General features: G+C 44.6%; 3 protein-coding genes across 3 annotated transcripts; all 3 read left to right on the top strand.

Moving 5' to 3' along the window:
* Window positions 1-1,498: 1,498 nt before the first annotated feature.
* On the top strand, window positions 1,499-2,740 carry LOC138943085 (uncharacterized). The gene has a single exon (XM_070313602.1). It carries the CDS (start codon window positions 1,499-1,501, stop codon window positions 2,738-2,740), a length of 1,242 nt encoding a protein of 413 aa, XP_070169703.1.
* A 108-nt stretch (window positions 2,741-2,848) lies between these two features.
* On the top strand, window positions 2,849-6,607 carry LOC138943084 (uncharacterized). The gene has a single exon (XM_070313601.1). The coding sequence runs from the start codon at window positions 2,849-2,851 to the stop codon at window positions 6,605-6,607; it is 3,759 nt and encodes a 1,252-aa protein (XP_070169702.1).
* Window positions 6,608-10,994: 4,387 nt separating this feature from the next.
* Window positions 10,995-11,342, top strand: LOC138943083 (uncharacterized). Its single transcript, XM_070313600.1, has one exon. The coding sequence runs from the start codon at window positions 10,995-10,997 to the stop codon at window positions 11,340-11,342; it is 348 nt and encodes a 115-aa protein (XP_070169701.1).
* The last annotated feature ends 2,026 nt before the right edge of the window (window positions 11,343-13,368 follow it).

The following is a 13,368-nucleotide window of genomic DNA, read 5'->3' as shown; positions in this document are numbered from 1 at the left end:
AAATGATGGCCGATATTATAGTCGGCGATTCCTCCAATCCAGCTTTATGAGAAATCGAAGACTCAATTGCCCGCAGATATTCTGATCGCGCGTCTGCTCGGAGCGACGATTGTACCGGATATTCGCATCGCGTCCGAGATAACCCGCGAGTTCGCGCGGAGGACGAAGATTGCCGAAAGCATCGTAATAGATCGCGTCGTCCCCTTTTTTCGCGTACGCTACCCGATGAGTATCTGGTCCAGATGCATTATCTAAATTTACGATGCCGCTTTCATTGCGGCGCGCCCGCGACGGAAGCGCGTCGCGCATAAAGTGCGCCTCTAAAGTGAAGCACGCGCGAGAGTATCGCTGCGCGATATAACTGTTCGTTTGTCGTTACTCCGACAGATGGGAGAATCTCTAGCGTCGGTTTACGCGAAGTACTTTTTTAGCGTTTCCTCTTCTTCTCGTCGCGGACACGCCACTTCCACGCTTGTATGGTGCGAGGTATAAACCATGACCCTCCATTGCGCGATTGTCACGTTGCAGTTCCTCCAACTGTCGTCGCGCCGCTTTGCTATTGTTCACAGCTTTCGCAATTCCCACTGCTCCTCCAGCCAAAGAACCGATAACTCCCAATAACGGCAACAGGGGCAAAAAGCCGCCGCGTTTCGCTATCGGAAGCGTTCTTTTCCTCGTAGCGGTCATTCTCCTTTTTCTCTTCTTTTTCTTGATTCTCGCCACACCCATTCCGAGTTTTGTTTCCGATTTCATAGCCATCCATACGGCTGTCGCGGCGGCTCTCTCGCCGAGAGTGAATGTTGCGACGTAAAACAGTGGGCCCACCATAAAATTACGCCTAATAAGATGATCGAGACAGAGAGCGCGCTCTCAGCCTCTGTCACGCTGCTCGGACGGGGGAGGCGCTGCGTGTAATGCGCGCGAGCATCACAGATTCAGCTCGGTTAACGGCCCCGGCCCCGAGGGCCAATCGGCAAGAGACTCTCCCCACCCGTGTGTGGAAAATTCCCGAGATCCGGGCAGCGTCGCAAGGATCAGATCGATAAAAATCCTTCTTGTGTGAACATATAGAAGCCGAGCTTCCGTATAGAAAGGTACCGAGATTTTGTTACGGGCAAGGTCGAAACCTTGCCAAATAGAGGCCGAGACCTCACACGCATAAGAAATAGAGGCCGAGACCTCACACGCATAAGAACCAGTCGATACTGTAAAATTCAATACATACAAATTAAAGCTACTATAAACGAAAATAGTGTGTGAATTAATTTTCACATACCTGCAACATTTGGTGCCTCCTGTGAGGTCGTTTGCGGTGCAGACGCGAACGACTATTGAACAATTAGCAACCTGAGCTATAGCGGCCATCGATCAATCATTCATCAACAAGGAAAGACGAGCTCACATAACGAGACACAGGTTAACGGCAAGTACATTCCACGTATATATTAGGTTGACGATTGAGCAATTGTTCCATCCTTTACCCTTCCCGAACTACATCATGGCCGATCAAATTAAACTTCTCATTCAGAAACGAACTTCGCTAAAATCGCAAATCACTAGCATGACAAATCTTGTCGAACGGGGACGGTATGATAAGACCGCGTTAAAACTACGCATGACTCGCGTCACGGAACTTTATCATGCGTACGAAGAGTTCAATGACGAGCTTATATTGCTAGATCCGAACGATCAACATAAGGACGAATTTGCGAACGTTCAGGAAAGATTTTATTCACTCGCAAGCATGGTCGAAGGTATAATAAACTTTACCACATCAGCCGCGAACGCCGGTACTTCGAGCAACGTAACACAACCCAGCGGCTCTGGGGCGGCGGCGATTACAAAGCGGCGAGTAAAATTACCGGAAGCGTCTTTGCCTAATTTCGATGGTCGTTACGAGAATTGGTTGTCGTTTAAAAACACCTTTCTCGCCATGATAGATACACAAACGGATCTATCCGAGGTAGAAAAATTACAATATTTAAAATCGGCATTGAAAGGCGAAGCGGCTAATAAAATAAAGATTTTGTCAGTCGAAGGCTCAAATTATCTCAAGGCGTGGGAATTGTTAAAACGTTCTTACGAAGTAAAGCGGATTTTGATTTCACGCCATCTTTCGTTGCTTTTAAACTTGCCCGTTTTAGAAAGGGAAACGACCGACGGTTTATCTAAGCTTGCTGACGACGCACAGCAGCATGTCGCATCGTTGGCCGCGCTAGGAGTTAACGTAGGATCCGAAATACTCGTAAACGTGCTCGAGAGTAAATTACCAAGGAATACCGCTGAAAAATGGGAAGAAACGTTGGATCGGGACGAGTTTCCAAAAATCGACGATTTATATGAATTTTTATACAGAACCGCCGTTCGCGTGTCTAAGCGGGTCCGAGAAACATCCAAACGAGATGATGACAAATTCGTACCTCCCTTTAAAAAAGGACGAATGTCTAATAAAGCATTCATAGTTGACGTAACGAATAATTGCACGGCTTGTAAAAATAAACAACATCCGTTATTTAAATGCACTAAATTCAAACAATTAACCGTACCTAAGCGTATTGAATTCGTGAGAAACGCGATGCTTTGTTATAATTGTCTACGTTCCCATCGAGGCAAGGCTTGCAATTATACTAATTGTACTATTTGTCAAAGGCGACACAATACACTTTTACATCTCGACAAAAACACGGCCGTATCGGCAACGACTAACGCGACGGAAACACAAGAAACGCAAACCGCATGACTAGAAGAGAGCGGCAATGAGGCGACGTGTCTTGCAGCAATTTCACCTACCTGTACGCCACAATTAATGACAACCGTTACGATATTCGTACAAGATCGCGATCTCAATATGATTAAGTGCCGCGCATTGTTAGATACATGCGCTACTGCCAATTTTATTTCGGAAAGACTCGCGAGACATTTGAAACTCCCTATAACTTCATGCGCACTACCGGTCGGTGCAATTAATTCTATGAATACGGTATCAAAGGGTATCATTCAAATCACCATTCAATCTCTGCACAATGAGTTTCGCAAGAATTTGTTATGTTTGTCGATTCCGATAATATCAGACTTAGTTCCATCTGAGATTTTCCCGCGACATTCCATCAAAATTCCGTCTAACATTAAATTAGCCGATCCGGAGTTTCATTTACCACGTCCAATTGATTTATTAATCGGAGCCGGAACAACATTGTCACTATTCTCAATCGGTCAAATCGATCTGTCTCAAGGAAAGCACGATTTATATTTGCAAAAGACTCGCCTCGGATGGATAGTCGCGGGCGGAATAACACCGCGGAAGTACCCGAAAAAAGTAACATGCCAATTATCCAGCTTGGAACAACAGATCGCTAAGTTTTGGACGATTGAAGAACTAACAACCGATACACCCAAAACTACCGAGGAACTCGAATGCGAAGCGCATTTTGCGAAAAACGTCACTCGCGATAACAGCGGCCGCTATATGGTGCGACTACCCTTTCGTAAGGGTGATAAACGCCTCGGTGACTCGCGAGTTGTTGCACTCAAACGTTTGAATTCTCTCGAGCGAAAACTCGATTCGGACGCGATATTAAAGACCGCTTATTCACAAACTATACAAGAATATTTAGATTTAAAACAGATGTCTCCGATAAATGATTCATTCGACGACGGATTTTATATGCCACACCACGCAGTGGTCAAATCTTCGAGCAACACTACTAAAATTCGCGTGGTATTCGACGCGTCAGCGAAATCAACTACTGGCACATCGTTGAATGATATGTTAATGGTAGGACCGACTCTTCAAGAGACGCTGTTCACGCACTTGATTCGATTCCGTACATATAGATACGTACTTACCGCGGATATAGAAAAAATGTATAGACAGATATTACTGCACGAAGATGATCGAATATATCAACGCATACTTTGGCGTCAAAACAAGCATATAAAGACTTTCCAACTTAATACACTCACATTCGGCGTATCATCATCACCTTATCTTGCCATACGAACGGTTCAAAAACTTGCCGATGATGAAGGCGACGCGTATCCTATTGCCGCCCGAGTTCTTAAAACACATTTATACGTGGACGATTTACTGACCGGTACGAATACTATCAGCGAAGCTCGTGCGTTACGGGATGACATAATTACGTTACTGTCTCGAGGCGGTTTCAACATCCGACAATGGGCGTCAAACGACAAACGTATTATCAATGATTTAACTCCCGATGCTATGAATTCGAATCTCATATTGGATAAAGACAATTCTTTAAAAACACTAGGCATAGCGTGGCGCGCGTATGACGACATGCTACATTATTCAGTACGCTCGATTGATCGCGTCGAGAGAATCACGAAACGAATTATTTTTTCAGAAGTAGCTAAGATTTTCGACCCGTTAGGCATATTAGGCCCCATCATATTACACGCAAAAAAATTAATGCAAAATTTATGGCGATGTAAATTAGATTGGGATGAATCGATTCCACCTAGTATACACACCGCGTGGACAGATTTCGCGATACAATTAGATTCACTTAAGGAATTATCTATTAATCGTCAAGTATTAAGTCCGGATTATACCGATGTTCAATTTCACGGATTCTGCGACGCGAGTAACGTGGGTTACGGTGCTTGCTTATACATTCGTTCGAATAATCGAAACAACGACGTACGTTGTCATCTACTTTGTGCCAAATCTAGAGTCGCGCCATTAAAATCTGTGACGATACCTCGGCTCGAACTATGCGGCGCACTTTTATTAGCCAAACTATATCGCGAAGTACATCGTGCGTTTAGACTATCCCCTAACAAAACAGTATTGTGGAGCGACTCAACTATTGTACTACATTGGATCAAAACTTCACCTCACCTTTTAAAAACGTACGTGTCTCACCGCGTTGCTCAAATTCAAGAAATCATTGATTTGCAAGTTTGGCAACATATTAAATCGGAAGATAACCCGGCCGATGCGCTATCGAGGGGTCAATTACCGAACGCTTTTCTCAACAATCGGTCATGGTTCTCAGGACCGGCATGGTTGATTAACGAGGAAGACGAATGGCCCATCGGAAGCATAAAATTAAACGAAATACCAGAATTAAGAAAAAACACGTGTTTTGCGACGGTCTCTAACGATTGCAGCATCTTTGAAAAATATTCTTCATATTCACGATTATTGAGAGTTATCGCGCTGTGCCTGCGTTTCCGGATAAAGAATACATATCGCGAACAGTTGTGTATGAAAGAGATAGACGAAGCGGAAACTAGAATAATAAAAATCATTCAAGCTTCTTATTTTTCACGCGAACGGAACGAACTTACAAATAAACGCTCAATAAAGAAGAGTAACATTGCCGCATTAAACCCGTTTATCGACGAAAATGGTATAATTCGCGTCGGCGGACGCCTCAAAATGTCAGAGTTAACTTTTACGCAAAAACATCCGATTTTATTACCAAGTCGTCATTTCTTGACGGATCTAATTATCAAGGAAACGCATGAAAAATATTATCACGCAGGCATTCAAACCACTTTGTATACAATTAGGCGCAAATTCTGGCTACTCGACGGACGAAACCAGGTGCGTAAGGTCGTGCGATCATGCATACGTTGCTTTCGCTATCGCGCCGACCCGACCGATTATAAAATGAGTAACTTACCAAAAATTCGGGTGCGTAACGCGAGTCCTTTCGCTAATACAGGGATCGATTATTGCGGTCCGTTTTATATCAAGGAAAAAAAATATCGAAATCGAAATAAAATCAAGGTATATGTATGTGTATTTGTATGCATGGCCGTCAAGGCTGTACATTTAGAAGTCGTGAGCGATTTAACTACCGACGGATTCCTAGCAGCCCTACGGCGTTTTATAGCGAGACGAGGTATTCCGGCACACATTTATTCAGACAACGGAACCAACTTTAGAGGAGCGAATAATCATTTAAAGGAATTATATGTTTTTTTCAACTCCGATGAACATCAGAAACGAATGAATCGATTTTCTACCGAACATCATATAACATGGCACTTTATACCTCCCATAGCCCCACATTTCGGTGGACTATGGGAATCCACGGTAAAATTATTTAAACACCATTTTAAACGGGTAGTCGGAGAGATTCTGTTCACGTTCGAAGAACTGAATACTTTCACGGTAGAAATTGAAGGAATATTAAATTCTAGACCTATATCTTCACTCTCCTCCGATCCTAACGATCCATTAGTCCTAACGCCTGCGCATTGCTTAATCGGTAGACCATTAATTAATATGCCTGAGCCTGATCTCTCGTCTGTCCCAGCCAACCGTTTGTCCACCTGGCAACATATAACCAAGGTAAAACAGGATTTCTGGGCACGCTGGAGCCTGGAATATCTTAATGAACTCCAAGTTCGACGTAAATGGATAAAGGACGGAGAAAAAATCGACCTCGGAACAATCGTGCTCATTAAGGAGAAGAACCTCCCGTGTACACAATGGGCCTTAGGCAAGGTAGTGGAAATCCATCCAGGCGAAGATGGAATAGTACGAGCCGTTACCGTTAAGACAGCCATGGGAACATTAAAGCGCGCCGTGAAATATCTATGTCCGCTTCCAATCGAACGTTATACATAGAATAATAAGACAAAAGCGTATTAACGTCCATGTAAACAACCTTATTAATGTTATGTATTTAAGGATACTTTGCGATTGATCGGTACCCTCTCAACGGGGGGAGTATGTTGCGACGTAAAACAGTGGGCCCACCATAAAATTACGCCTAATAAGATGATCGAGACAGAGAGCGCGCTCTCAGCCTCTGTCACGCTGCTCGGACGGGGGAGGCGCTGCGTGTAATGCGCGCGAGCATCACAGATTCAGCTCGGTTAACGGCCCCGGCCCCGAGGGCCAATCGGCAAGAGACTCTCCCCACCCGTGTGTGGAAAATTCCCGAGATCCGGGCAGTGTCGCAAGGATCAGATCGATAAAAATCCTTCTTGTGTGAACATATAGAAGCCGAGCTTCCGTATAGAAAGGTACCGAGATTTTGTTACGGGCAAGGTCGAAACCTTGCCAAATAGAGGCCGAGACCTCACACGCATAAGAAATAGAGGCCGAGACCTCACACGCATAAGAACCAGTCGATACTGTAAAATTCAATACATACAAATTAAAGCTACTATAAACGAAAATAGTGTGTGAATTAATTTTCACATACCTGCAACAGTGAAGTCTCTCGCCGTGACGCGCTCGCGCGCTTTTTCGGCGAGCGCGCGGTCGGTGACGTGTCGATCGGCTAGCTCGCCGCTTTGCGGGTACGCGATGTCGTGCTCGCGGCAGGCCGCGTCCAGAGGATTGATCCCTCGATCGCCTCGCGCGAGTCGTTTCGCGAGACGAGTACCTGGTCCACAAAATTGATATCCAGGTATGTGTAATTCGAAGGGGAACGCGTTTATCGCTCTGTTCAATAAGCCAGAAAATCACCGATTACACCGTATCCCCTCTTCGCGAATTGCATTCGCTGCAATCTTTAACGAACGGCGCCGGCTCGTCGATGTGCGTTCGTTGCCAAGGGCGATTATAATGCTCTAGGCATCGACGGTAGCGCCGCATCTCCGGATCCACTCTTATATGTTCGGGCAGTTTTTCCCACAATCGTTCTACATAGCGACCGAAGTGTTTTAGCAAGAGTACCTTTGGGATAAACCGTAACTGATAGGTGGTGAAATCAAGAATATCATCACCGTCTACTAGTAGAATAAACATCCCGATTCACCGCGCGCGATTTGCTACTGCGCGATCGATAGCGATCTATTTGTATATAAATAAAAAGCTCTCGCCCTGCCTCGCGCGAGTGTACCGTGCACGCGCGCGGCGAGAGAGATGCGCTTCGTGCGACAGCCGATCGCGATAAAGGTAACAAATCTCGACCGTCGGAAGAAGCGCGCAGACACGGTCGTTTATTACCGAGCGCTATTCGCTGCGTCATTTGCGGCCCTTCTAGTTGCGATAAAACGAATACGCTGATAAGTTTGTCGGAGAGCCCACATGGCGTACGCTTCGAGAACGTTTACGTTTATTCGAAGTCTTTGAAGCAGCCTAAATATCAATATTTAGAAAATTTATTAACACCGATGGAAGATACAGGTTATTACACATTTTCCAATAACTCTGACGTTATTCCACCCAGAAAAGCGCTTCCAAATTCGATATTAGTGTTCGACGACATAGTGTGCAACAAACAGGATGCTATCAGAGAGTACTTCACTATGGGTCGACACTCGAACATTGATTGTTTCTATCTATGTCAAACGTACGCTAAAATACCAAAGCATTTGATTCGAGATAACGCGAATCTCTTGATTCTCTTTAAACAGGATGATATTAATTTGCGCCACGTATACAACGATTACGTGAACACGGATATGCCGTATGAGAATTTTCGCGCTCTGTGTCGCGCGTGGCGATATAAATATGGTTTCTTAGTAATCGACAAAGATAGCGCGCTTCGCGCCGACAGATATAGAAGAGGGTTTAATGACTTCGCTGTACCGTAGAGCGATTAGTCGTCGCGAATATGTCGAACGCATCAATCGCTCTTTTTCGTGAGTGAAAAGAATCAATCCGTTAATCGCGATGGCCACGACTGATATCAACGAACGAGAAAAGATAGCAAAAGAGATCGTTAAGACTCTCGCGTCGATTTGTAAAAAACAGCGTTAAAGACTGGTAAAATAGAGAACGAGATCGCGATGGAAAGCCGTTTCAAATCGATCGTCGAACCGCTGCGACGCATCGCCGAACACGCCGAGCGAGATGAGATCGAGCGAGACGAGATTAAACGCGAAATGATAAAGCGAGACGCGATGGACACCTCGCCCGCGACAACGAGCATTGAGGAAAAATGGAAAGACGAAGCGCTGACTCCCGCTTGGAAAAAACCCAAGATGAGAAATACGAGCGCGACGACGATTGGACGCTGTCTCTACTCCATTAAGCGAGTATTCCACCGAGAGATCCATTCGCGCGGGATGAAACCGAAGAGGAAGCGTTCGAAACCGAGAATCTCGAATCGCCCTCGACATTTGAAATGCCTGTTAGGCAAACTTCGCAAATTTCTCAAGGTCGTGAAATGTTGCGCGATCGTTGGAGCGAAAATACATGGGAGCTCTCCTCGGCGGGGAAGCGCCAAATGAGATGGATCACGTTTACGGAGTATACATCGACGCGAAAGGCGCGATGCTCGATAATAAACGATTCGACATAGATCCGGATGACTCTATATTCATAGATAAAATTAAATACATCGGTACCCCTGATTTGTACGAATTGATCTTTATGAAAAATCTCGATAGTCTCATGTACACGAAAAAGGATAAATTAACATACAAGAGTATATTGTTAAGGACGAATGCTCATAGACGCGACCATGATGCTAGAAAATCTGTCTTAGGAAATAAGGGATACAAATACAAATCCATTATCGCTCCGCTTATTCACGGCAGCGGTGCGAAAAAGACGGGCGCGGGTCGCGGATCATCAACCATGCGAGTCACGGATGATAAAATCGATTACGTTTATTGGGATGATCCGAACGAATTAGTGAATCGTCTGCGATTATTGGATGCTTCGCGTCGAGCCGGTAACAACGCTCACGAAAACGAGATTCTATCGATAATCGAGGAGCAAAACGGGAGCGATCGTATAAATTGAACTGTCGCGTCGACGATCGTCGCAGTCGTACACGGGATTCGCGATATCCGTGAGCAAATTCGGCACACCTCTAAAAACCGCGGCTACGATGCGAGAACCGGAAGACTACGTCCGGCTATCGAGTCTCTGCGAAATTACGTGCGCGATAACGTGTTGTGTCTGAGCTCTTCCACCGAGTATGACGCGAGAGAGCGCAAGATAAAACGTCTGGCTTAGCCGGAGGAGGACGTTGACGCAACAAGTAAAAGCTACGTCGAGGGAATAACATCGCAATTGAGAAAAGACGCGAACGAGGCGGGGCAAGGCGTCATTCTACTATTCGCGAGACTCGCCCAGCTCGATAACGCATTGGGTAAACGAATAGATGCCGCGGAGAGTTTTGTTTCTAAAATAGAAACGCGCAACAATGTTCTGAGTAAACGGATAGACGCCGTGGAAAATTCCGTTTCGAGAACAGAAGCGAGTACTAACGCTCTAGGTAAACGGATCGATGCTTTGGATAAACGAATCAACTCTTTAAGCGAACAGCTCGATGCCGCGAAAAAAACGATATCGCTCAACGCGACCGAATCTTTAACGAGAAGCGAGAGCGATCGTAAAATACAGTTTAATCAGGGTAAAATAATACAGGAACTGACCAAAAAATCGCGCGTCGCGGAGAACACCGCGACGAATGTTGCGGCGAAAATACTGGAATTGGACAATTCAACATCGCAATTAAAGAGAAACACGAATGAGCTATCAGAAAAAGTGACGGAACTGATGAATAGAAAGAAGAAAGAATTATGAGCGCCGAAAAACGAAAATTAGTCGAGGAGTTGCACGCGCCCGCGAGAAGAAACTTCCCGCGTCGTTGCGTCGCGGTGCGCGGGTACGACGACCTGTGGCAGGCGGATGTGGTCGAGATGCGTCCTTACGCGAAACTTAACAAAGTTCACAACTATATACTCACCGTTATCGATGCATTAAGCAAATACGTGCGGGCCGTACCGCTTAAAAGCAAGAGCGCGAACGAGATTACTCGAGCGTTATCCAAGATAGTGCGAGATTCTAAACGGTGTCCGAAAAATTTGCAGACCGACAAAGGAAAGGAATTCTACAACGTCGAAGTGCGAAAGTTCACGGAAAAGCACGGAGTGAATCATTACTCGACGTACTCGGTGATGAAAAATCGATCGTCGAACGATTCAATCGCACGCTCAAAAACTCTATATGGAAGTACTTCACGCTGAACGGAACATACAAGTGGATCGACGAGTTACCTCGGCTCGTCGAAGAGTACAATACACGAAAACATCGCACTATAAGTATGAGACCCATCGACGTGACTCCAGCGATCGCCGATAAACTTTTAAATACTGTGTACAGCAATATAAAGATTGCGGCTCCGGCGAGATTCAAAGTAGCCGATCCGGTACGCGTCAGCAAGTTTAAAACGATCTTCGAGAAAGGCTTCACACCCAACTGGACTACTGAGATTTTTCGAATAACTAAGATACAACGGACTAATCCCATAACGTATCTGTTGAAGAATTCGCGCGGCGAGCTGATTGCCGGAGGATTCTACGAACACGAGTTGCTGCGCGTCGGCGATCCCGACGTGTATCTCGTGAAAAAGGTGCTGCGTCGAAGGGGCGACGAGGTTTACGTGAAATAGCTAGGAATGGACGAGTCGCACAATTCTTGGATAAATAAAACAGCTGTATTATGATAAAAATGTATTTTTATTAAATAAAACTACATATATTAAATAAAATTATTCATTAGAAAAATAAAAATAATCGCGGGCTCTTCGCGCTATCCTTCTTGCGTTTCATACGGATTCTCTTTCGCGTTCTATGCGAGTTCTTTCTCGCGCCGCTACGTGGTCGCCGTATCCTGCGTTCTCTCTTTCGAGCTTTATATGTACTCTTTCTCGCGCCCTATATAAATTCCCTGTCGCATCGCTATGCTAACGTCGTAACTCGCATTAAAATTTTTTCACGTTGCTCTATATAAAATACTTCCGAGAACATATTAGAAGGATCGTGAAAATGTCTGATCAGTCCTATTTGTGATAGATTTTGACGTAGATCCGGTAAACTATTCTTGCTCAAGATTTGTGAATAAATCTTTAGCAAGAATGAAAAGTTATTCTAGCTCTACAAATATTGAGCTAGAATAGTTTGTCGGATCTGGCTTAAAATGCATTACAGATAGGACTGATTGGAGGTTTTCGCGATTTTTTATAATGTAGAAATACTCGGCCCGCCTTTGTTATTTCTCTCTCTCGAAGTATTTTATTAAAGTAAACTATATTAAACGCGAATATTTATTACATTCTCGGATACACAAATTATATTATTTATAAAAAACAAATTATATTATTCGCGCAAAACGCGCGTTCTTTGCGACGATTCGTAGAACGTCCACTGATGTTTCGATTCTCGACATTCCAAGTCGAAGAATACAAGCCAGTGATGTAAAACTTGTATTCTTTGATTTGAAATTTAGAGTTATCAATCGATGTTTCTCACCCAGAAATTTCGAGTCGAAATGAGCAATCTTTTCCTTGACACGGAAACGTTGAAATTCGACAACAAGGGTTAAAAGTACAATAACCTGTGTTATTATTTATATAATAATCTATATCATTTATACAATAATCTATGTCATTTATAAAATAAATTGTTGTTATTTATAAAATAAACTGTTATTTTATACAAACGATAAACTATCAAAGTTTAAACATTTTAAAGAGCACCCTTGAAAGTGTGATAGATAGAATGACGAACGCGCGTCTCGCAAAATTACGAAGCACTCGCGAAAAAACGCGCGATTTCGCGAGTTCGATCCTCGCGTTCGTTTATATATATTCTCGCGAGACATGCGCTCGTTATTCTCTTCTATCGCGCTCTCGGAGTATTTTATTAAACGCGAATAATATTTATTACATTCTCGATATACGTTTTTCTCGCTCCTTATAGCGGTATTTTATAATGCCCCCACGGTAAAGTATCCGTAGTTCCTGATATCGCGTATCGCTTGTCATCGTATGGACTGAGCGCGACCTTCAACTCTGACACCGTATACACCTCGTGTAACTTGGACCTTACGCAAAACTGCTCGCGCCTCATCTCGATCCTTCGTCGAAGACAGCGCGCGTTATCGTCGAACGTTATCGTTCTCGCGACGACGCCGCTCTTAACGCCCTTGATCTTTTTCGTATCACCTCTACCGTCGACTCGCTGCGCGTATATCTTCGCTCTGAGCCCGACAAATTCCGTCATGATCGCGCCAGCGTTCTCGTCCTTCATCGCACCAGGTATTTTCTTATTAGCGAGAGGCATACACATTGTCCATCGCGTAATCGCTTGTATCGAATCTGTCGATGTCGCGCTTCATATCCTCGTACACGTCCTCGCACTCGACGTGATAAATGAGACTATCCGTGTCGGTGTACATTATCTTACACTTATCTCGATACAATGGTAGCATATACTCGTAGTAAAATTCGTATAAACGAATCTTGGATACGTCGAGAATCCACATACCCACGCAGATCGGTTTGTTGAACTTCACCACGAGTTTACGCAATTCCACAGCTACGAGATCCGCCGCGAAGACGCTTTTACTGTGAAAGTTCGGCTTCGCGATCATCGTCTCCGCGCCGTATCGCCCATCCCATCGAGTCACGAGTCGGA

The sequence above is a fragment of the Polyergus mexicanus genome, unplaced genomic scaffold (genome assembly GCF_030449975.1).
Source record: "Polyergus mexicanus isolate NDT 795.1 unplaced genomic scaffold, iyPolMexi1.0 SCAF_25, whole genome shotgun sequence".
Classification (NCBI taxonomy): Eukaryota; Metazoa; Arthropoda; class Insecta; order Hymenoptera; family Formicidae; genus Polyergus; species Polyergus mexicanus.
This window is presented reverse-complemented; position numbering and strand designations above follow the sequence as displayed.